This window comes from Chiloscyllium plagiosum, chromosome 17 (genome assembly GCF_004010195.1).
Source record: "Chiloscyllium plagiosum isolate BGI_BamShark_2017 chromosome 17, ASM401019v2, whole genome shotgun sequence".
NCBI classification, from domain to species: domain Eukaryota; kingdom Metazoa; phylum Chordata; class Chondrichthyes; order Orectolobiformes; family Hemiscylliidae; genus Chiloscyllium; species Chiloscyllium plagiosum.
In genome coordinates, this window is record NC_057726.1 from 23179622 (window position 1) to 23204022 (window position 24401).

General features: G+C 41.0%; 1 protein-coding gene and 1 non-coding gene across 2 annotated transcripts in view; one reads left to right on the plus strand and one right to left on the minus strand.

Moving 5' to 3' along the window:
* Nucleotides 1-24401, minus strand: part of pkd1l2a (polycystic kidney disease 1 like 2a) — a 145586-nt gene that overhangs the window by 18461 nt on the left and 102724 nt on the right. Inside the window, 9 exon segments of the mRNA XM_043707511.1 lie at nt 5044-5171; nt 6833-6966; nt 8232-8559; nt 11284-11469; nt 14015-14155; nt 15838-15934; nt 18263-18494; nt 22174-22402; nt 23708-23924. Of these exon segments, the coding sequence (XP_043563446.1) occupies nt 5044-5171; nt 6833-6966; nt 8232-8559; nt 11284-11469; nt 14015-14155; nt 15838-15934; nt 18263-18494; nt 22174-22402; nt 23708-23924 (1692 nt within the window).
* On the plus strand, nt 7227-7306 carry trnat-cgu. The gene has a single exon. It is a non-coding gene; the product is annotated as a tRNA-Thr (tRNA).

Consider the following 24401-nt stretch of genomic DNA (forward strand, 5'->3'; position numbering starts at 1 on the left):
GGACCTGGGACCTGGTGTGGGGCTGGAGCTGGGAGTGGGGGCAGAGTTAGTCGTGGGGGCGGAGTTGGTCATGGGGGCGGAGTTAGTCGTGGGAGTGGCGTAGCGTGCGGTGTGGTCCTTGAGCAGGTGAGTGACGTTACTGGGGGCGGAAATGGCTGCGGCGACGGCAGCTCTGGGGGCGGAAGTGGCTGCAGCGATGGTGAATGCGGAGGCTGCATGGTTGGTGGTGGCTGTTGTCCGTGCGGCGGTGGGTGCGGAAGTAACGTCACCATTCGCCATGATGGTGGTGGCTGCAGCGGCCACGTGGGCAATGGCGCCTGAGTGGTTCCGGAGGTTGCGAGAAGGTTCAGGAACAGTCAAGGAATCCGGAGTGTGGGGGTGAGTACATGAAAGTTTTTGTACTTACTTTCTTTGATGTTCGATATGGCTAGGAAAAAGCGTTTGTTCAGTGCATGAATTCTTCTGAGGATGAAGAACAGCAAAGGTCCTTTGCAGGTCTAAGAGAGTGTTGTCCTGAGCTGGGGCAGGGCTGACTGCAGGGAGTGTAGGTAGTGGTGCATGGCTGTGAGCGTGGAGCAGAGGATCCAGAGGGAGGTCTGTTGCTGGAGGTTTCCGATTTGTTGCAGGTACTGGTTGTCCTGGTTGAGTCCAAACTGTGTTGGTCTGAATGTAGTCTGGAGTCCATGCGGGGTCAGTTGGTTCCGTAGTCAGGTGCTGAGGAAGGAGATGTGGCTGTGGTAGCGAGATGTGGCCAGGTACTGCTGCAGATGCATGGTTTGTACACATCATAACCCAGGGAGACCCATAAAGGTTAGGATGGGATACCAGCCCAGACCTAGGGAACCCTAGGAACACCTTCAGATAGATTTTACAGGACCACTATCACCTTCCTGTGGGAAAACATACTGCCTGGTCATCATCGATGAGTTCACTTGGTAGGTAGAAGCATTCCCGACCAAACGCTGCACTGCGACCACTGTGGCCAGAATATTAGTGGAGGAGGTAATCCCTAGGTTGGGGGTTGGGGGACCTACCCCTTGAGATCAACTCTGACCAAGGGACACATTTTGCAGGAAGAGTCATGAAGACTGTATGCCAAGCAATCGGCATTAGACAGAAATTTCACATTCCCTATCACCCCAGAGCTCAGGGATGGTAAGAGAGAATGAACAGAACGCTGAAAAATGCTTTAGCAAAGGCTATGCAAGCCTCATGCAGAACATGGGCTGATGTGCTGCTGGCCATACTGATGAAATCAAGAGCCTCTGTGAATCAGGCAACTGGGCTAACACCATATGAATTAATGACCGGGCGAGCAATGCAATTGCCAGAGACAATAATCACATATGGCACAGATGTGGCTCCACTAAAAGACAGAATTCAGTGTGTTGGGGAGATTTCACTGCGGTGTTTAACGTAGGGCTAGGGAGGGTGACACTTCCAGCCCTGAAATGGTTAACAACAGCCAAGCGAGCTGCTGCAGGCGATTGCATGACTGCTGGAGCTTGTAAGGGATATGCATAATGTTAATTAAATCTTGGAGCCTGTAAATACCAGCCAGTATCAATTGCCCCATCGAAACTCGGGATTAATAAAGAAACCGATCGGAATCTGTAACTGTTAGACAAGTGTGAATTGCTCTATAACTAGTGAGTGTGAATGGCTCTATTTAAGTCTAAAGTTCATAAGTGTAATTGTCAATTTAGTTAAACTGAAACTATTGAAAATGGCTAGCCTGTCAGACACATAGTAATTCCTTGAAACAATGAACTATCGAATACGGGATCGGGGGGGCCCACGCAGTCATTTGGGCTCCGCTGGCGTCTGAGCTCAATGTAATCGCACTAACCTGTGAATATGAATGATTACCCTGTTTCGATACGTAAAGAAATGGAATGTTTACAGAATGATGACAAGTCCAATTGTATAGATTAAATATATATGAATAAAGTATATTTTTGAAATTAAAAAAAAATCAGTTAAGATTCTGTGAATAAACTGCTGTCTGCGTCTAATCATAGTTGCCCGTGTGAGTCTCTTGAATAAACTGCTGTCTGCGTCTAATCATAGTTGCCCGTGTGAGTCTCTCCTTCCAAAAGAACACGCAAAGACGGGACCCTCCGGGTCCGTCTTAACAAGTGATATGTTATAGAATTAAGTGCCCAATTGAAAGGGATGCAGAAATCTGTAATTGACAAACAGGACAGAAAGGGCAAGGCAGGGGAACTCGAAGTCAGGTGATTCTCTGTGTGGAGTTTGCACATTCTCCCCGTGTCTGCGTGGGTTTCCTCCGGGTGCTCTGGTTTCCTCCCACAATCCAAAAATGTGCAGGTTAGGTGAATTGGCCATGTTAAATTGCCCGTAGTGTTAGGTGAAGAGGTAAATGGGTCTGGGTGGTTGCACTTCAGCGGGTCGGTGTGGACTTGTTGGGCTGAAGGGCCTGTTTCCACACTGTAAGTAATCTAATCTAGTCTTCCCTGAGGTGCCAGCAGCAGAAAGCTTCATCCGAGTTCGAACACTGCCCGACAAACCAGGCTTTGCCCCAAAATGGAATCGGCCATATGACGTGGTAATAAGTGGGAGCACCTGTGCCTACCTGGACATTAAAGGGAAAGGCACATGGTAGCATTGGACCCAACTAAAGCTATTTAAAGACTCCTGTGACCAAACTAATGTCATTGACCATTCCCCAGGTGCAAACAGCAAAGGCATCCTGGGAAGAGTACCGAAAACGCAACAGAACAAGCCACACAGGAGCATGACTGCACCTCCTGACAGAGAGACATTTTACTGATAACTTTATCTTTACCTACAAGATGTATATGTTTGCATGTATTTCATTGTATTTGGGTGTTACAATTGTCTCAAGCATACCAGGTTTTGAGGATAACCTCTTCTGTAAAACCCACCTAAGTTTGCATGGGAACCAAATTGTCTGCTACCCATTGGTGCGATCAGTAGACACCTCACGACACCTCGGGAGTCCCATGTAAAGGACAAATAGGGAAATACAAGCAGGGACTCCAAGGGAGGTGAGTGCAGCTGAACAGGACCACCAGCCCATGGAAGAGAAGACCCATTCAAAACCCAGTAACTACCCACTCTGCTTCACAGGACAGTGATGGGGGTGCGTTTATGCCCTGGTTCCCAAAAATGACTCATGCGTCCAGACTCAGTGCACTTATCAGCACTGTATGGTCACTAGGGGACAGTTTATCTGCACCTGCAGCAAGCAGGCATGCTTAAATATGACCGCGGGCAGACAATTCATACATGATCAATGCAATGGCACCCATGTCATACCCATTCGATACTTAACAGGAAGAGGGATCGGGGCGACATGGGTGGACGGACAAACAGAAGGACAGAACAATGTCTGTTGTCGAGCAGTGATAGGATTTGTTTTCCTATTTAGAGAGACTTACGTGACAGAGACTCCAAACCTGTTTGCAGTAGGGACAATTGTGTCCCTTACAGTATCATGCCCCAGTGGGGGACATTTTCAGAGAAGGACAGTGACCCGCGCCATCAGTCAAGAGTTTTATGCTGACTGGCAGACCCCCACCACTTTGGGGTCATCTCTGGGATATGGATTCCTGTGATCTCTATCTTTGGGAGGCACAGCAGGGGTCATTAGCGCCAAAAACCGAAATTATCTTGTATGTGGCCTGACTATCCTAGGCAATAGCACCTTGAAAGCTCTGGAAGCAATTAACACAGAGCTGGCTGAACTCAGACTCTACACACAGCAGACACGTTACGTGGTGGATTATCAATTAGCACAGCAAGGGGAGTTTGCACAATTATTGGTGACAATTGCATTACTCATGTAATTGATGCCTCTTATAATATTACAGAAGCCATCAAAAATATCCGAGACCAGCTGCACAGTTTTCGACAGGGAGCCACAATTACAGACAGCTGGCTAAATTGGTTGCTAGGTAAATCATGGGGACCCTATTTGGCACATTGGGTAGTTTTTCTCATTGCACTCATGCTGGTATTCTGTGTGGGCCTAGGGTGTTTAAAGCTCTGCTGCACGATGGTACTGACAAGGACTGTGCCAGCAGCAAGTGTCACCATGGAAGAGCCCTCAACGAAATTGGCACTCCATGATACCCCTCGGGAGGAGGAGCTCCTAGAGATGACCTACCTCTACATGTAAATTGGGTATCTGCAGGAGATCTCCAAAGTCATCTCCTTGACCAGAAAAGGGGAGTGAAGAGGGAGATGACACGGGGCAGGGTGACACTAGGCACACGGACACACGAGATGGCCGCTGAGCCATCAGTTGGCCAACTTGACACATAAGATGGTTGCCAGATCACAACATGAAGAGAAACAGCAGAGCAGATACAGACACTGCCTGAGGCCACCAGAATGCGAGCACAATGCACTTGATTAGTTTAAGGTGGGTGGGGGAGAGGATGAGTAACATGAGTAACAAACACTGCCCGCTGAAGTGTCTGGGTCCAGCCAACACCTCTTATAGAAATGCTAACAACTTGCTACAGACTCAATACGAAATGTTAATAGCCAGGGCTGCAGTAATCATCCTTCTCAGGACGAGCGATTAGCGCCCATTACTACAGCAATGGATTTTCGTGCAGGTATTGAAACTGACATTGTTTACACTGGAACTGACAATGACTGCACGGAAATTAACAAAGGCTGCACTGGGACTGACAAAGACTGTATCGAAACTATCAAGGATTCGGTAATGATTACTGTAAACAAACCATGTATAACGTCAATAATCCCATCACCGACCTATTGTATCACAAGGTGTATAAAAATCTCTCGACATGTTCTCCGAGAGAAGACTCGCAGTTGACATCTGTGCTGCTGGTGTTATTTCTCTCCCCGGAGCTCCGGTATTGCCTTGTGCAATAAACTCTGTCATTGAACCCCGACTCTGACTCCAAAACTGATGATTTTCCCCACAACAGTGTGATTACATTTTTGAGTACAATTTCTCTGAATAATGGAAATTCATCACTGATTGTGTAGCTGGCATTAATGTGTCCTTGCATGTAGATTTACCTGAATCACCATGTAATAGATGAGGAAGAGGAAATATGCCACTTCAGCTGCAACAACAAAAATGTGCAACCCGTTTGTGTACTGATAGAGACGGATACTCTGAAGAGTAGAATGTGTAAAGAAGGCGCCTGCAAAGTAGAATGGAAAATCAGTGCATTGCTTGACTGGCCTCATACTTAATAACATGCAAAGGATTTCAGACATGAGCTTAGATGCTTGTCTCTATTTACAATATCTATTCTGGAAATTGCAATAAGCTCACTTGCCAGAATAAGTCACCATGTTTGCTCACTAAAGGCCAGAGAATATATCCCCAGATCCAGTGATTAAATTAACTGCATACTTGGGCAGGCTGTTAACAGTTGCAAAAATACATCAGTGGCAGCTTTCCCTCACAAAATCCATCACATATTAAGTTTAGTCCCACCTCTTCCACATTGAAAGCAGAACATTGAATTTGAATCCAACTAGTTTCAATCAGGAGAAGAAACTGATCTTTATTGAAATTGACAAAATGGTTTAAGTACGTGTGGAAGTGTGAGCAACTCAGCTTTAACTCTAATCTTTCATCAAAACAACTTTCCCAATTGATTGTATGATATAAATATTTAGCTTGTTACAGTTGTATCCTGCTGTCATGTCTTACGTTTTCACCAAACCAACATGTGGAAAGGATAAAGTTATGTAAAGGATATCTATTTACAGTGTGTCAAGTTGTTTATGTTTCCCAGGGGTCCACTTTTTGGATGTTTCACTAATCTCTGTGCTCCCCTCTTCCCTATTTGTAATACTTACCTAGTTCCATTCTTTGTAGACTAAAGTGAAATATAGAAACATCTTACAATTTTCATTCATGGATGTCAATTTTAAATTTTCAACTGAACATATTTTTTCCCCTGAATTTCCACTCAAACCTGGTTGCATATTACACAATACAAAATCTGTAATGAACAGAAACAATCAAGCAATTAAAAAAAACTAATATCTGCTTTAAGAATTATTATTTGATCCACTTAAAAATGCTAATTTTGTGCAGTTTGATTTAAAAAAAATAACTTTCTTCACTGTGTCACAGGGGTTGATTAAGTCTGTTGCCTATGTTTCAGAATAACAACAATAAGCAGATTTGATTCCTGCCCCAGCTAAAGTAGTTTTGGGAACTGCATCCTTGCCTTGTTCCTGAGAATGGAAGGCATTGGCAAACCACTACTGACAAAAACAAAACTGCCAAAGAAATAGCTCAGTATGAAGCATTGGCAGACACTGTACCAAAGGCCTGCCAGAGTACAGGAGATATGATAAAATAATTCCTATATTGATCATGGACCAAGCCCAGGCTGACTCTCCCAATTTCTGAAGAGTGGTTTGTAGTAGCTAGTATCTGTCACAACTCTAACACCTCTAAAAACAGTGGGCCATTCTCCAAAGACCTACTTTATTCACTAAAGATCCTATTATTGGTCCCACTGGTTTTATGACTTGTATGTCTGGGGGGTGGAGCTAAATGCTAAAACGATCTCATCCTGATACCAGAACACTGGATCCATTAGGTCATTGCTGCTAATGAAAGTCAGTGGCTGAAGCTTTATATATATTAGTGCTGTTGGTAACAGGGATATACAACACTCTAAATCTTTTTTTTGTAAATCAGGGCATAAGCAGAAGTTGCAGATGGAGACACCTGTAAGTTTATGGCCAATTTATACAGTAGTGGCACTGTGAATATTTGATGCTGATGAATGTTCAAAAGGATAACAGCATCTTAATAATATGAGGCTTTTCATCTTACCTATAGCATTACTTTCTAATATCAATGTAGCAATACAAAAAAGATTCACATTTGCATTATAGACTGTGAATTCCACAAAAACGGCTCTGGTGTAGGTATCCAGCCAGGTGTGGTCAAATAGATATTTGAGAACTCTGTAGAATAAAAGAGAATAATGCATGTCATTGAATACATCACGAAGGGCACTGGTTATTTAAATAATTCACTCAGTCACCTCGGCAGCTCTCGGCAGCTGTCAGAAAGTAGGATTCTGCCCCAAGGATCCTTGATCCTGTGAAGGGCCTGCAGTTAATTGCCTTAGTGGTGTGCTTTATGGTGAGGTTGCTTGGAGGAGGGAATGCAGATCTCTCACCAAGTGTCCAGCCAGCAGTTAAGATCTTTCAAGAAATAATGAGCAGATTAGACATGGTGGCCAAGTGGTAAGGTGTTGGTCTCGTAAACCAAAGAGTGTGGGTTCAATCCCCACCTGTTGCACATTTGTTTTGGGGCTATGGGGAGAAAGTAGGAGAATGGGGTTGAGTAACCTATCAGCCCTGATTGAATAGTGGAGCAAACCCGATGGGCTGAATGGCCTAATTTCTGCTCCTATGTCTTATGGTCTTATCCTCCCAACATCTCGATAAATTTCAACACATGATAGGAATATCAGTAAAAAGGTGAGAAAATGGAAGAATCAAGTTGGAGAAAGGGAATGTTTGCAAAATAGTTTTCTTCAGCCTAGTAGCCTGTTCAAAATTAACATTGGGAAATCTCATTCTTGAATTTTGCAACTTCACAGGAGCATAGAGCTACTGAATGAGAAAAGATTAAAATCCATCAAACTTAAAATTAATCAACCTATCAGGGATGTAATGAAACACCTCCAGAGCAGGAGAGACTTGAAGCTAGAACTCCTAACCTTAAATTCTCATCCTAAGTGTTTGATTTTATTTAACAAACTAGTTATTTTGACAAGGCAGGTTGCCAGGAGGTTCGGTGTGAAGAGAAGATTGCTCAGTAAGAGCCTGGGAGGATAGAAAGGGGAAGTTTGAATGAAAATTATAGAGAGTGAGTCAAATTGCATAATTCTACATGGATCTTGTGCATTTATTGCACTTCCCAGCACCTTTGCCAGAACTTTCACTATCTAACATCTCAAACAGGAAATTGCACACATTACTTAAAAGGCGAAATAATTATATTGAGAAAAAACATACATAATGAATTTAAAGGAAGAGAAGTTATAGTCTTCAAATTGTTACCAGTTGTTTTGTTGTATGAATGTCTAATCTGAGTATCAAATGTCTCTCTGTTGAATGTTAACACTCTTGCAGTTATTTGGTATGATGCATAACTGTGGTCAACTGATTAAAGGAAATGGCACCTGAAGAGTTGAAAGCAGTCAGCTAAAGCCAGTTACCTGTAAGCATCCTGTGCATCTGTACCCAACTCTGCAACATAGCCACCCCCTCTGTACATGGCAAGTTTGCCCCAGATTGGATAACTACGCAATTCTGATTGGCTCTGATATTGCCAGACATAATCCAGGTCTGAGGAATTCAGAGATACTGACGCATTCCACTGGAGGCTGTAGTCAGAGAGGTCTTCATTATCCAAGGAATACAGAGCATGGCATTCTTTTATAGAACTCCTCAGTTTTTTTGGTACGCGACAAATATTATTCTTTATTCTCAGTTGGCGAATGCGGGCAGACCCAACCAGTTTAGAGTTGCCATCGGTGACAAAACCTGAAATTTAAAAAATAAAATTATCTGCTTTCTCATTAATTTATTGCTACAGACTCCCTGAAGTACTTTCGATGTGGATTATTCAAGAGAGAAATTACAAAGATAATTTTAATGAGCAAGAACAGGTAGTTTTGTGTCAAGTGGGATGATGAAATCTTTTACAAATCTCAAATTCAAACTCCATAGGTTTGAACATACTCACTTCAGAATTAAAAGGAGGGAGGACTGGGACAAAATAGGCAACCAGCCACGTACAGGGGGCAGCTTGTTTTAAATATTTTGAAGTGCCTCTGTATTTTCTACTTTATTTCTCAACGAGGTTTTACCCTTGCTATCTGGGTTCCATGCGGCACAGCAATTCTGGCAGCTAAGTGGAGGCAAGGACTGTTGCATGGTAGAGGTAAGTACATATATTAGCACTGCCCAAGGCCTGAAAAGAGGAAAAATGCTGTCCCCCCTCATAGAACCCCTACAGTTTGGAAACAAGCCATTCTGCCCAGCAAGTCTGTACCAACCCTCCAAAGAGCATCCACTCAAACGCATCCTATCCCTGTACCCCTGCATGTCTCATGGCCAATCAACCTACCCTGCACATCTTTGGACTGTGGGAAGAAACCCATGTGGACATGAGGAGAATGTGCAAACTCCAGACAACCTGAGGTTAGAATCAAACCTGAGCAATTGAACAATCCCCACAGCTATCATTATTAATACTTGTCTCAAACAAGTGCCTGCAACAAAACAACCTCAGTTACCATCTGTCCCATCTCTGCTCCTGATCTGTTTCCTTGATTACATCTTGATATTCCAAATCTGACTCACTTTGACATCTCTACTCAGCAACAGGAAATTTGCTTACTCCTGAGATAATGCCACTTACATATGGTTCTGCCTTCACTACTCCCCACTCTGAATTGTGTGGTAGTTACATCCCTGCAATACCTCCCAACACAAATTCCTCAAAATCATTTGCTATTATTATGGCTAAACTGTGCAGCTGAACGAAGGTACACTTGTCATTAAGCAAAACGTGTAAATCTAGTTTTATCTCACTCTTGGGCTGAATAGTTAAGATCATGACTTATGATCTGCCCAATGGCTTAGCATCAAACACACAAGCAAGATTCTTTGAAAGTTGTGTTACAATTTGTATTTATATTTTGAAAGAACAGATTGTGATTTAATTTTCCAATCATCATTGTACAATATGAAATGTATACAATGCTGCTTGAAATGGAAAGTTGGTGTAAACATTTTAAAAATCATTGAATTGAGCTGTTCATTATAATTATTAGGCAATACAATGGAAACTGTGTGTAAAACATTCATAATTAACAGAAAAGAAACTGTTTGCCTTCTTTTAAATCCAGGTTACCAAATTGTATAAAACTATAAGCGATAAAATCAAGCAGGGTTCTTCACTTACCTTCTCCATTTCTTAGCATTTTGATGATAAACAGGAGCACGTGGGAAATAGCAGTGCCAATGCCAGTGCCCATGTTAGGTCATTATTAGATGGTGTACTAATTAACTGATGTTCCAGTGAACAATTACTTCTTTCACTAATAATTAAAAATGCTTTAGGCTCCAATTTAAATAGTCAACCTATAAAGTCACGTTCCTGATTAAAACTAACATGCAGGTGAGCAAAAACCTGATGGTACAACTTTCAGGGGAGGATCATGACTGAGAGATTTGGGAGTTGGGCAGAGGATGGTTTATATTGTAAGTACCTCAATCAAGATTTGGAGATTCCACTGTTGGACTGGGGTGTACAAAGTTAAAAAATCACACAACACCAGGTTATAGTCCAACAGGTTTAATTGGAAGCACACTAGCTTTCGGAGTGCCGCTCCACAACCACCTGATGAAGGAGCGGCGCTCTGAAAGCTAGTGCTTCCAATTAAACCTGTTGGACTATAACCTGGTGTTGCGTGATTTTTAACTTTGTACCTCAATCAAGATGTGGAGGTGCCAGTTTTGGACTGGGGTTGACAAAGTCAGATATTACAAAATTCCAGATTATAGTCCAACAGGTTTATTTGAAATCATGAGCTTTCAGAGTACTGCTTGATCAATGTCACACTTCACCTGATGAAGGAGCAGCACTCTGAAAGCTTGTGATTTCAAATAAATCGGCTGGATATAACCTGGCATCACGTGACTTCTGACTTTGAATACCTCAAGCGAAACAACATTTTCTAATTAGTAATGGAGAAAAGTCAGTTTGAATTTTAGTCCGTGATTCATTAATAATTCAACTATTCTCAAAATCACCACTTTTATTATTGGGCCACAATCTCTGCTTAGGGTCTGAGATGTCCTTAGTCTCACCCACATTTATGTTTGAGCAGTAATTTAGCAGAATAGTAAAATACATTGGTTAATTCCTTGAAGTATTTGGTAAATGATGATCTTGTTTATGCCTGAGCTCAAGTTGCTTGATAATGGCACATTTGGTCAGGAAATAGAATTAAAAATGCTCCTATTACAACTCTGGAATTCTTCAACATGGTGGTAGAAAATTATTAAAGTAAGATCTCGCATGTTGATATTCAGCTGTTCATTTCTCCATAGTTGTTATTAAAAACATTTGATCATGTGATACTACATGGTTTAATTCAGGTAGTGGCAGCTTTAATAATTCTAGTCTTTCTGTTCATTATAAGTAGAAAACAATAGATGCATGATCCCATATTTTAGAAACACAATTGTTTGCCTCACCTGGGTAGAAACCAAATAAATTTGTAATGAGTGTACTGTTTGCCCACTTGAAGAAATCATTGTAACTCATGATGTCGTCAAAACCACTTGTGAAGCTGTTTTCAATGGCTTTATTTAGATAATAAGAATTTGGATCTCGCTGACCATACGCAACCAACAGCAACATCCACAGAAATCCCAAATACACTGGAAAAAAAATCAAGGTGATAAAAAGTATGACATCAAACGATTGCTGTAATCAAATATCACAATAATTCAAATTTGTTAAAACATCAACTAATCCAATCAAGGATTGTAGAATTCCAATATAAAAATGTGGCTATGTACTTAATATTATTCACTGTATTGCATTCTAACAAATGTCTGTTATTTGATATATTTTGCAATTTGCATTATTTATTCATTACCTTGATAATACATAGTAAAGCAGCCAGTTATAACAGGAAATATTGAACAGAAGATGATCTTATTCCAGGACATAAGACATATACTTCAATATGTAAGCATTAATAAATTATATTATTGGTGTATCTTTATCAAATATGTATTTCAAGGGATAAAGTACAGAAAAAGATTAAGAAAATATAACAAGTGGATTGTTGTGAGATGAGGAAGATTCTACGGACCATTGAAAAAGTGGGAGAAAATCAGATACGGATCTTCTACCCCTTCCCAACAGATCTTAATTTTCTAACTGGGGAAAGGGCCAGGTATGCTTCAAACAGGTGGGAAACCCAAATAAAACAGGGTCATTTGAACTTGGTGCTGAGTTCAAATTGTTTTGGCAGTTCTGTGATCCCAAACTGATGCTTTTTGTAATTTTTCTTGTTGCTGCATGGACCTCCAAGGTTCTTCGCAGATGGAATAGATACAGATGCTCTTGAAGGTTGGATTAGTACCATGATTTGAATTTTTTTAAAAAAAATCCCTTGCTCTTTAATCTTGAAACAAAAAGACATAACCTGTCATTGGGACTTAAACCAAAGTGCCATTGATTTTGATGGACAGGCCACCTGATACAGGATAGATAAAGAAAATGATCATCTGTTCCACATTATTCAATAGAACTCTTTGATGAAATTTCCCAATGGCAGTCATAATGTCATAATTGGCTTAGTTCAAAAATTAGGAGAAAGTGAGGACTGCAGATGCTGGAGATCAGAGCTGAAAAATGTGTTGCTGGAAAAGCACAGCAGGTCAGGCAGCATCCAAGGAGCAAGAGAATCGACGTTTCGGGCATAAGACCTTCTTCCTGAAGAAGGGCTTATGCCCAAAACGTCGATTCTCCTGCTCCTTGGATGCTGCCTGACCTGCTGTGCTTTTCCAGCAACACATTTTTCAGCTTAGTTCAAAAACTACAAATCACTCAACTCAGGGGTCTATATTAGATTGTTGGCTTAATTTATACATAGTCAGCAGCTATGCAAGTGGCATGGAAAGCATAAGGAGCAAGAAAGTAGGTGAGGGAGACATAAATTGGCAGTGAGGTGGAAATGGGTATATGAGAGCACACAGAAGTACTGGCAGATGAGGAGCTGTGAGTACTGCTGGCTACAGAGCCTAATAACTGGATGAATCTCCAGACAATCACAGCAGGTTTTCTAATCATCCCTGCCTTGGCACACATCTACTCCCATGTTTCTGGGATTGGCAGGCTTGAGTCTATTCTGCCCCTACCTCCCCAAAGTGACAGGATCATTTCAACTGAGGTGAATCTATGGGCTGTAACATGTTCTAACTTCAGCTACCCATTTTATTTGTGGAAATCCAAACCATATTCCTTAATATCTTAACTGTACACTAGCAATACTGTAAGAGAAATTTAACATTCTGTTACCTTCCTCACCAATATAAAGCATAGATAACAATTGAACAATATGGCAATACACACATGATCTATGTCTAAATCCGAATGGCTGCTAAATTCAATAGAATCTTTTTTGAAAAAAATAGTTTGGATGGCCATCTAAAACAGACATTAAGCTGCTTTAATCATTATTGAGGAACATACTGTCAAATTAAACAAATCTTTACCCGGAAATTAATCAGTAGTGAATAGATCAAGCGTACACTTAGCTCAAGTTTCTGGTAGTTTACTTGCTAACTCATTTCTTGATCCTAAAATCTCCATTATTAGATCAAGGAAACTGAACAATATGCTTATTCATCTTGAATAAGCATTCAAGATGTTTGCATCTCACAACAAAACCATGCCATCACCACTAATTGTGGAGTCAGACTGAACATTTACTGGAATAAAGATCTTTACTTGAGAACATCCCGAAGAAGCTCTTGTTAACTGTCAAAAGTGAGTAACTTTTTAGCTTATGGGGCAGACTTGATGGGCTGAAGAGCCATTTTCAGTGCTGTAGATCATAATGACTCTATTTATAGTGGGATTGTATAATGTGCTTTTAACAGCTCCCTTGGAATCTTGTGAAAGTAGTTTTTTTCTTAATCCTGTTTATTTACATTTTCACATTTTTCTTTTACAAATCTCCTTCCAGTGGGTTCTATCTTTCATCATTTTGTGATCCAATGAGGCCAAGAGTTAAGCAAGCCACCGAATTATATGAATCTTGTAATCTCTGGCCACTCTGGGCTCCATTAACAGAAGGTTTAATAACTGCAGACTAGCCAACTTGTCCCTTCCTTGTTACTATCTTAATGTAAACATGTGAAAGAAGTTGAAAGGTTAGAAGAAATAGCATTTAAGAAGGTATTTTCTTACCAAGTATTTCCCTGATCAAGCCAAATACTTTCTGCTCTTTAATGGAATTTTTCTTCATGTGTTCGACTTCAATCTGAGGTGGTGGCTGGTAGATATTATTGCTGCTGTCTCTGCGAGTTGTTAGCAGTGCGTTGGGGTCTCCTTCAGAAAACCATATGTTATGAAAATGAATCCTATTTTCATACATTTCTACTACTTTTCTGAAACCAAACTTTTTTTTCAAACATCCAGAACCAGGGTCTAGAGTTTGAAGATTCAGGGTAAGCCACGTATGAGTGAGACGAGGAGATATTTCCTCACCATAGCGTAGAGATGTCTGCCACAGAAAGTATTGAAGCCAAAACATTGAATGTTTTCAGGAGAAACTTAGACATAGTTCTTAGGGCTAAAGGATATGGGGAGAAAGCAGGAACAGGGTACTGACTTGGATGGTAAGCTATAATGATACTGAATAGCAGAGCAGGGCTGAATGGCCACTCCTATTTTTAGATGTGTTCCCAGCACCACACTGTTCTACCTCACTACAATGATTGATCTTGACAGACTGCACCATAGCATATCCACGTAACTACATTTGGCAGGAGAAAGGGCATTTTATTCCTTCTCCCCGCAAAAATTCTCTGCTTCTGTGAAACAGTTCATCCAAGAACCAAGAAGGGAACCAAAATAAATAGAAGATACCTTTTTCCTTTTATTGATTTTACTAAAAGATATAACATACCATATTAGTCTTAAATGTGATTGAAACTCGATAAACATAGCTTTGAAGCATTGGAATTCCAGAATAAAAATTTTAAAATTGCACAGTATTTATTGCAGCTGGGACAGTTAAGCCTCCATTTTGAGAGACCTAGACTTATGAGAGTATAAGTTAGATTTGTGGAACTATACGTTACATCACAAGATTTATTATCAACCATTCTATATGGTTGAGCTCAGGCAGAAAAAGACATATTTACCTATTGTTAGTAATGTTTCACCTGACCTACAGTTCAGCTTCTCCTGTCAGATACAAAAATCTTTGCCAGAAAATAAATGTTGCTTCCCTTCAAGCACATGGGCACAAAGGCCTATTTTTATATGACTTGCATGTGGAGGTATAACCTCCTAAATCAGCTTTTTCGCATGTCACTTTAAAAGATTATTTTGTCCTGCTTTTTTTTGAAGAGAGGTTGTAAAGCAGGGGTGCCAAACTAGCTACTGAAGACAACTTAAGAAAACAAATTGTGAGGCCTTGGGGTCTTTCAGAGTTGGAACAATGGAACCAGCCTGGGTGTGGCTAGCTCTCACAGATTGCTGGGTTTTAGTTTTTCAGTGGCATCAGAAGCCATTGGAATCTCAAAAGAGTTGGGAGCTTCAGTGAATGCTTCCTAGCTGCTACTCTTTCTGAAATACCTCTTGATATTGTTTCCTCCTGGTTTGGAGAACTGCGTGTAAGAATCTGTGTCTGAATTTGCCTTTTTGCCAGGGGCTGTGTTTATGGGATGTTACTGAACTAGAACTGTGAATTAGTAATGCATCTAATATTTGATTAAGTTTTCCAATCATTAAGTTATTCAAAATTCCTCCTTTTAACTATTTTAACTAGAATGTTTCATTAAATTGTGTTTTTCGTAATGTTGAGTAGTTTGATGAGTTGCATTGTTTCTAGAACATGACACTTCACATTTATCTATAAAATAAAAAAAAGTTAGGATCTAGGCATCTTCTTAAAATATTTTGAGGGGGTTTGGTCTGGTCCATAACATAGCATTAATTTCATTCAAGTTCAGTTAAGGAAAGGAGAAAAGCACCATGCAATACATTTAGTTTAGAGAAATCACCTGAAGTTGATAATGTGCTGTCAATTGGACCTTCGCCATCATCTTCCTGTTCCACTTTCTTCAAAACCAATGCAAAGAAAGCAGCAAAACCCAAAACCTGAAGCAACAGAAACATCGCAGTTTTTTTTCATAAGTACACATGAGTCAGATTTATTCCAGTACATTGAACATTTCCAGCTACAAATTGAATCTTTTGCTTTCATTCATTATTGCTATGTATTCACATTTTAAATTACATTCAGTTGCCTTCCATATTTCTTCTGGTGGTATATCTTGACTACGTCTAAAAATGTACATGTTTTTACCAATTCGCTTGAACTAAGTAGTTTTTTCGTAAAAGAATGTACAGTGGTATATTTCAATGGTACAGTAATTCGGCTTAATTCATGCATGAATGCAGCCATCTCATTATTTAACATGAGTTATGTAAGAGTTCTTTGGAAGTTGAATTAATTTGATCCAATTGTCTCAAATCCATTGAAATTGAGCCCTTGCCTATTCAGCTCTGTGAGCTGGAGCACTGGCCCAAATAAAATGCTGCTTCTGCTAAATCTTTTGTAGTTGTTGTTACTTTGTTTTGATTGGCAAAATGAAATATGGGTTTTAAGAAATCTTAATGAGGTTAGTAAAGTTTAATGAGACGATATATGGGGTCATGAGGTTGGTAATATATTAGCATGGTTTGAGGTTGAGTGAACACAGACAAGAGTGAGAATAAACAGTTTATTTTGCATTGGAAATGACTATCTAGCAGAGTGCAGCCATCAATGTTTGGGGTTCACCGCTTCTGAAAATCTGTATCAATTACTTAAATAAGGGATGGAATATACTATTCCCATATTTGTTGGCGATGCACAGCCAGGTAGGAAAGTAAGCTGAGAAGAGGCTAACAATGATCTCTGAGCAAGGTAAGTGTCTGGCAGGATACTGGAAAGTGGAGACTAATAGGGAAATACAAAATTATCCACATTTGTAAGAAAATGGGGAAACAGAATGTTTTTAAATGGTGCAAGACTCATAAAATGCTAGTTGGCAGCGAGAGACTTGGGGGTCCTCATACATCAATCTCAATGTTAATGTGCAGGAAAACAAATTCTATTTTGATCTTTATTGCAAGGGATTGCAATATATCAGTGAAGAAGTCTTGTTTCAATCATAACAGATTTGGTGACACTATAGTTGGAGTGCTGTTATACAGTACTGATCTCTTCATCTACAGAAAGGTCTGTCTGTCTTGGAGGTAGTGCAGTTAAGACTCACTGGATTGATTATTAGTATGGGTTGAGAAAAAATAGAGTGGAATGGGCCAATGCTGTTTGGAGTTTAGAAGAATATGAGGTGACCTGATTGAAACATACTAAAATCTTTGAGAAGCTTGATAAGGTAGATGCTGGGCAGCTGTTTCCTGCACTGAAGTGTCCGTAACTAAAAAGTCCTAGGGCAAACACTTCTGCCCTCCCTTATGATTTGGATGTGCAAAGGGCATTGAATTAGATGTGTGTCAGCATACGAACAAGGAACAAAAGTAGGTCACTTACTCCTTCAAGCCTGCTCCACCATTCAATAAGATCATAGTTGATCCAATATTAATCTCAACTCTACGTTCCTGCTTATGCCTGATCATCTTTCATGCATCTGGTAATCAAGAATCTATGTAGCTCTACCTTAAAAATGTTTAAAGATTCTGCATCCATTGCCTTTTCAAAAAAGAGAATTCAAAGGACTGACTGAGAGAAAAAAAATTACTTATCTCTGTCTTAAATGGGTGCCCACCAATTTTAAAATGTGGTCTAACACTACCGGTGAAGTCAACTGCCTTCTCTCCTCTTTGGAGAGGAAAAAGTGAGGACTGCAGACGCTGGAGATCAGAGCTGAAAAGCTGCGCTTTTCCAGCAACACATTTTCAGCTCTTCTCTCCCCTTTGTCAGGATTAAGTCAGGAGTAAGTGAGCCCATGGCTGAACTTTCCACCCACTGCTATTGAGAACATAATGCTGTCAATTAATGACTATTTACTTTCCCATCTCTAACTGCCTCCATTTCCTAAACCCTCCATCTTCATTTTCATCTATACCCTTGGTGTCCTAAAACATGCATGTTTGTGATTCTATCCATAGGCTGGGAGGATATTTTGGAAGTAAAAAGCAATCCTGGAGATTAAGGATGTGTCCCCTCATCCTCCACGATCACTTATACAATATATCTGTAAGTTATGTGAACAGTACAAACAAGGAAATTGTGTAAGCCGCATTAATAAGATCCTGGCTGATCTGATTTTGCCCTCAACTCTATATTCCTGCATATCCCCAAATTATGTCTTATAATTTACCATAACTGTAGTAACTCACTAACATAGAGAAGAACACTTCATTATCATCACATTTGATGATGCAACTGGGTTCAAGTGCACACCATCTGTCTATTACCTTCAAAGGTTGTGTAATTAGAACACTTTCAAAGAAGGAGATGGCCATGGAGATGAGCCATTTGATTGAACTGTCTTTGCCATAGTGTAATCCATACAGCATGGTAAAGAAGGCTGATACACCACTGGTCACTGCAACCAAAGCCCATCCAATGAAGACAAACCACCAGGGTAACCCTTTCGAACAATGTCCTTTTTTGCTGTCTTCAGAAAGACTAGGGGTAGGAGAGAACCTGCAGAGAAAGGAATGAGAGGTTACGGATAAAAACTGATAATTAGACAACCTTTAACATTTGGATTAATGTAATGGTTCCAGTGAACTTCTCAACATTAAATTCTACCCAGAAAATATTAGAGTAAAAAGTACATCTAGGATTCTTTTAAAAAATGTATTTATAGTTTACCTTTCCTTTCTTAAAGATTCCCATGCAGGACAGGTTGGTGAGCTTTGATTGGTGCTGCTCTGGAGTTAGCTGCTGAAATGTATGTGAGCAGACAAGCAGGATGCTGGAAGAACACAGCAAGTTAGGCAGCATCAGGAGCTGGACAAGTTCACGTTTCGGGCATAACCCTTCTTTAGAACTTGGGGTAGGTATCAGGGAACTGCAGATAAAGGGGGTGGCAGGGTCAGGGTGGTGAAGTGGGATAGGTGAAGACAGGTAGAGGGTATGACGTGGTTGGTCAATGGGAGGAATGAATCCGGTTGGTGGCTGGGAGGAGTGGAAGGGAGGGGGAAAGGCTGGGAAGGGAGTCGGGGGAAGGGAAGTGAGGTTATTTGAATATTGGAGAACTCAATGTTTTATCTTCCGGGCTGTAGGCTGCCCAGGTGGAAGGTGAGATGTTGTTCCTCCAATTTGCAGTGTGGTTCGTTGTGGCAATGGAGGACGCCAAGGATGGTCTTTTTTTTAGATTAGATTACTTACAGTGTGGAAACAGGCCCTTCGGCCCAACAAGTCCACACCGACCCACCGAAGCACAACCCACCCAGTCCCATTCACCTACGTTTACCCCTTCGCCTAACACTACAGGCAATTTAGCCTGGCCAATTCACCTAACCTGCACATTTTTTGGATTGTGGGAGGAAACCGGAGCACCCGGAGGAAACCCACGCAGACACGGGGAGAATGTACAAACTCCACACAGAGAGTCCCTTGAGACAGGAATTGAACCCAGGTCTCTGGCGCTGTGAAGCAGCAGTAGTAACCACTGTGCCACCGTGCCGCCCCACTGTGCCACCGTGCCGCCCATGTCGGAAAGAAAGTGGGAAGGGAAATTAAAATGGGCAGTGACTGGGAGGTTTGGTCAGCCCCTGTGGGCCCAGCTGAGATGCTCGGCGACACATTCCCTTAGTTTATGTTTGGTCTCTCTGATGCAGAGAAGACCACATCGGGAGCATCAGATACAGTAAACTAGGTTGGAAGAGAGGCAGGTGAACCTCTGTCTCACCTGGAAGGACTGGTTGGGGCCTTGGATGAAGGTGAGGGGTGTGGTGTACCAGCAGGTTTTGCATCATTTCCGGTTGCAGGGGAAGGTACCTACAGGTTCAGGGGTTGGTGTGGAGAGTGGCAGAAACCAAGGACAATCAAAGGGAACGGTCCTTGCAGAAGGCAGAGAAGGGTGGGAGGGTAAGGTGTTCTTGGTGGTGAGGTCTAGTTGGAGTTGGGGGAAGTGTTTAAGGATAATGCGTTGAATGTGGAGACTGGTGGCGTGGTAGGTGAGGACAAGGGGGGTTTGTGTTTAGAAGGGGAGGCTTCATAGCAATGGAATGGGAAATGGAGGTGGTGTGGTGGAGGGCTGTCTGGATGACAAAGTGGTAAAAGCATATTGTTCAAAATAGGTGGACATTTGGGATGCTTGGGAGTGGAATGCCTCCTCATCTGAACAGATGTGGCAGAAGCGGAGGAATTGGGAGAACAGGATGGAATTCTTGCAGGATACAAGGTGGGAGGAGCTGTAGTCCAGGTAGTTGTGAGAGTCTGTGGGTTTATAGTAAACATCCATCAGGAGACTGCTGCTGGAGATGGAAATGGAGTGGTCAAGAAAGAGGAGTGAGGTGTCCAAGATGGTCCGAGATGTACGTGGGAGCAGCATGAGCCAGTTCATCCACTGAGGTTCCCCTCTAGTTAACTCATTCTTTTTGGAGAAGGAAACCTGCCATCTTTACCTGGTCTGGCTTATATTTGACTCCAGACGCAAAGCAATTCAGTTGAATCTTAAGTGCCTTCTGCACAGTAAAGTGCAGACCTAACCAGCGGTACCAACAATTCATGAACAAATTTGACATAATACTTGAATCAAGTCTCCTCTTACAGTTCATACTCCAGCAGATACAACCCAAGTTGATGCACCCCATCCTCTTAAGACAACATTCCGATTCCAGGCATTATTCTAGTAAACCTTATCTGAACTGCCTCCAACACATTTATATCCTTCCTAAATAAGGAGACCAACAACGTACACAGTACTCCAGATCTTACCAGTGCCCTATGAAACTGAAAGCGTCCTACTTTTGGATTGAGTTCCCTTTATAATAATACAGTTAGCTTTCATGGAACCAGAAAATTGAGGCAGGAGTAGGTCATTTGGCCCTTTAAGCCTACTCTGCCATTCATTATGATCATCGCTGATCATCTAACTCACTAGCCCACTCCTACTTTTCCCCATATACTTTGATTCCTTTAGTCACAAGTGCTTCAGTAAACTCCTTCTTGAACTCTCATAATGTTTTGGTGATGACTGCTTTCTGTAGTAGTGAATTACACAGGTTCATCACTCTCAGGTGGAGAAATTTCCCTTCATCTCAGTCCTAAATGATTTACCCAACATCTTTAGATTGTGACCCTTGATTCTGGACTCCTCCGTCAATGGGAATATCCTTTCTACATGTCCCCTGTCTAGTCCTGTTAGAATGTTATAAGTTTCCATGAAATTCCTTCCTCATTATTCTGAACAGCAATCCAAACTGGTTCAATCTCTCCTCATAAGTCAGTCCCGCCATCCCAGGAATCAATCTGGTAAATCTTTGCTGCGATCCTTCAAAAGCAAAAATGTCCATTCTCAGACAAGGTCCAAAACTGCACACAATATTCCTTGGTGTGGTCTCACCAATGCCCCATACAATTGCAGCAACATATCCCTGCTCCTGTACATAAATCCTCTCACTATTAAGGACAACAAACAATTTGCCTTCTTTACCGCCTACTGCACCTGCATGCTTACCTTCAGTAACTGGAGTTTAAGGATATTTAGGTCTCATTGCACATTTCCCTCTCTCAACTTAAGTCCATTCAGATAATAATCTGCCTTCCTGTTTTTGCCACCAAAGTGGATAACCTCACATTTATCCATATTATTAGGTTGCTGTCTGGTCAGCTCCAGGATATGCTGTTCAAAGAAACTATTCTGAAAGTATTCTCTGAACTTCTCTTCTTGGTTACTCTTGCCCATCTAATTGTTCCATTTTATATGTTGACTAAAATACCCCATCATTATCACCATATGTTTTGGAGAATCTCCTATTATCTCTTCCTTTTTACTCCATTGTACAGAGTGCTTCCTGTTGTGAGCCTGCACACCATTCTCACAAGTGAATTCTTGACTTTATCATTTGTCATCTCAATCCAAACCACTTCTGCGCATTGGTTTCCTGAGTTTAGCTAATGCCTCTCTATTGTATTTACAGCATAATTATTTCTCAAAGTCATCCTTCCACCTTTTCCTATCTGTCTTTCCCAAATATCCTGTACCCAGTTTCTCGTCTCCCACAGTCACTTTGATAATTTTAACAAAAAATCTAAGCAATAATCTTGCCTGGATAGATATGGGTTCAAACCTCACCTGGGGGATTATGTCACACTGATATACTATTAAGGAGTTACCCTCTTTCTTATAATCCCAGAAAGGAATTCCCACCTTTCTGAAACTGAATTGGAGCAGAGGATAGCATTCTCCAGAAGGTCCTTCATGTGTTGAACCTGCCGGACAGCTCGAGTGTAGCTCTGTGGACTCTGGAATTTGCTCGAATCCAGAAAATCCAGTTCATTCTCCACATGCTGGAACTGCAGGTATAGATAATGATTATAATCACTTCACCTTTGTTTATCCATCACACGCTTTTCAGAATCAGAGCTTATGGTGTGTTCTAAAAGCAATAAGGGAGAGTTAGTAACTACTGGTTGGATGTAGCATATTTCATAATTGTTTGCTCTCCAGAAAATGGCTGTCAGTTGTGTAAATTACACTGTTTGCATTGCGTCAAGATTCTAAGAATGAAGTTGGATCAATATAGTTACATTGCTGTAATATTTGAAGTATGATAATGCTGTTGTGTCCTTTAATGAAGAAATCTTGCTGAAAGTGGGCAAAATTAAAAACAAACCATGGGCATGTTAGCAATAATATGAATAAATACTTGATTGTAAAAAGCATTAAAGGTGTTTTATCCAGCAGTTAAGTACAGATTTATGATACAAATATCATTTTTGTCATTTGCACCACAATTTAAAGTCATGCCTAGTTGGAACGCTGTGCACAAGCTGAGAACAATTTTAGAAAGGGGTTAACTTGACACAATAGCAGCACTCTTGCCTCAGACAGAAGTGTGAGTCAGTCCAGGATCTAGCCTGGATTTTACATTGGAGAAATAATGGATGAATTCTCAATGTTTGTTACACTCAGTGTTTTACTCAAACTCATAGTGAAATCTGGAATCTGTACATCTGTAGCTAAATGAAGAAGTGCAGAAGTTGCAGTCAGTGATGTTTTGTTGAAACATCTCCAGACTGCAATCAACTAGAAATCATAGAACGTTTCATTAATTTGTATCCTTTGATGGAATTGCTGAAAAGGTCTTCATTTATTGCCTATTCTAACTGCCCTGAAACTGAGTGGCAAACTTTGTCATTTCAGAAACATTTAACACCATTGGTGTGAATCTGGAATCAATGAATGCCCTCCTTTGTGCCTCATCCTGCCATGGAAGACTTCTCATTCGGCATGTCCAAAAAGCAAACTCTGTTGGGATTGTTTCAGGCTTCCCAGCTGCGTCACTCATTTAAAGACACTCTATGCCGGATCAAAGGACCCAGCATCAGGAAGGAGGGAATGGCTGAGAGTCAAGTCCCTGACCATTGCACCTGACTCCTCCTTAATCCACCACCCTATCATTGTCTGCCTCTGTGGTGATTCTTAGTTTTGGGTGAGTGGATTACCATTAGCAGCCACCACCTTGCCTAAGGCAGTGTTGAGAAATGAAGAGTTGCCAACTAGTGGCTGATTGCAGCTCTCAGTAGTTGGGACGTTTGCCCATGAGGTCCCAGATAAGTTCCGCCACTGCCAGTTAATGTAGCAGAGACATGCAGCTTTCTCCAACTCTCCAACCAGAAGGTGAGACTCTCATTACCTTCATTAAATTCTGTCCACTGTTACCAGACACCTTCAAACTCACCTTGTAAGTCAACTGATCCAAGGCTGAGAATGAGTGTATCCTCTTTCTTGCGACTCTCATTGTAAAACTCATGGTCCATTCTATTTTGTTCCCGGATAATACTTTCAACTAGTGCCAAAAGTTTGTTGATATCAGTTGTTTGCCTCAAATCCTTATCCAGTGTTGGTAACGGGTTCTTCAATGTTTTTGTTAGTGAGTTTGCAATTCTCTGGATGTCCTAAGTGTGCAATATAATTTACTCATCTTAGTGCTTTCATGAAATGTAACATACTATTTCCATTTCATCTTTACCTTTCTTCCATCTCTTCTGGAATGGTAACAAATTTACTTAAATAGCAAATGATTTTCAATTCCAGCCTTTGAACTACTGATCTGTTTGTTTTTAAAGTAATAAACCTCATTTTTATTCAAATAATAATCAGGAGAAGAAATTGTTTGAAGGACAATTTACACTTTAAGATCTCGTTTAAAGATAAATGAGGTGCTGCATTTTGGAAAAGCAAATCTTAGCAGGACTTATACACTTAATGGTAAGGTCCTAGGGAGTGTTGCTGAACAAAGAGACCTTGGAGTTCATTGTTCCTTGAAAGTAGAGTTGCAGGTAAATAGGATAGTGAAGCAGGCATTTGGTATGCTTCCCTTTATTGTCTGAGTATTGACTGTAGGAGTTGGGAGGTCACGTTGCTGCTGTACA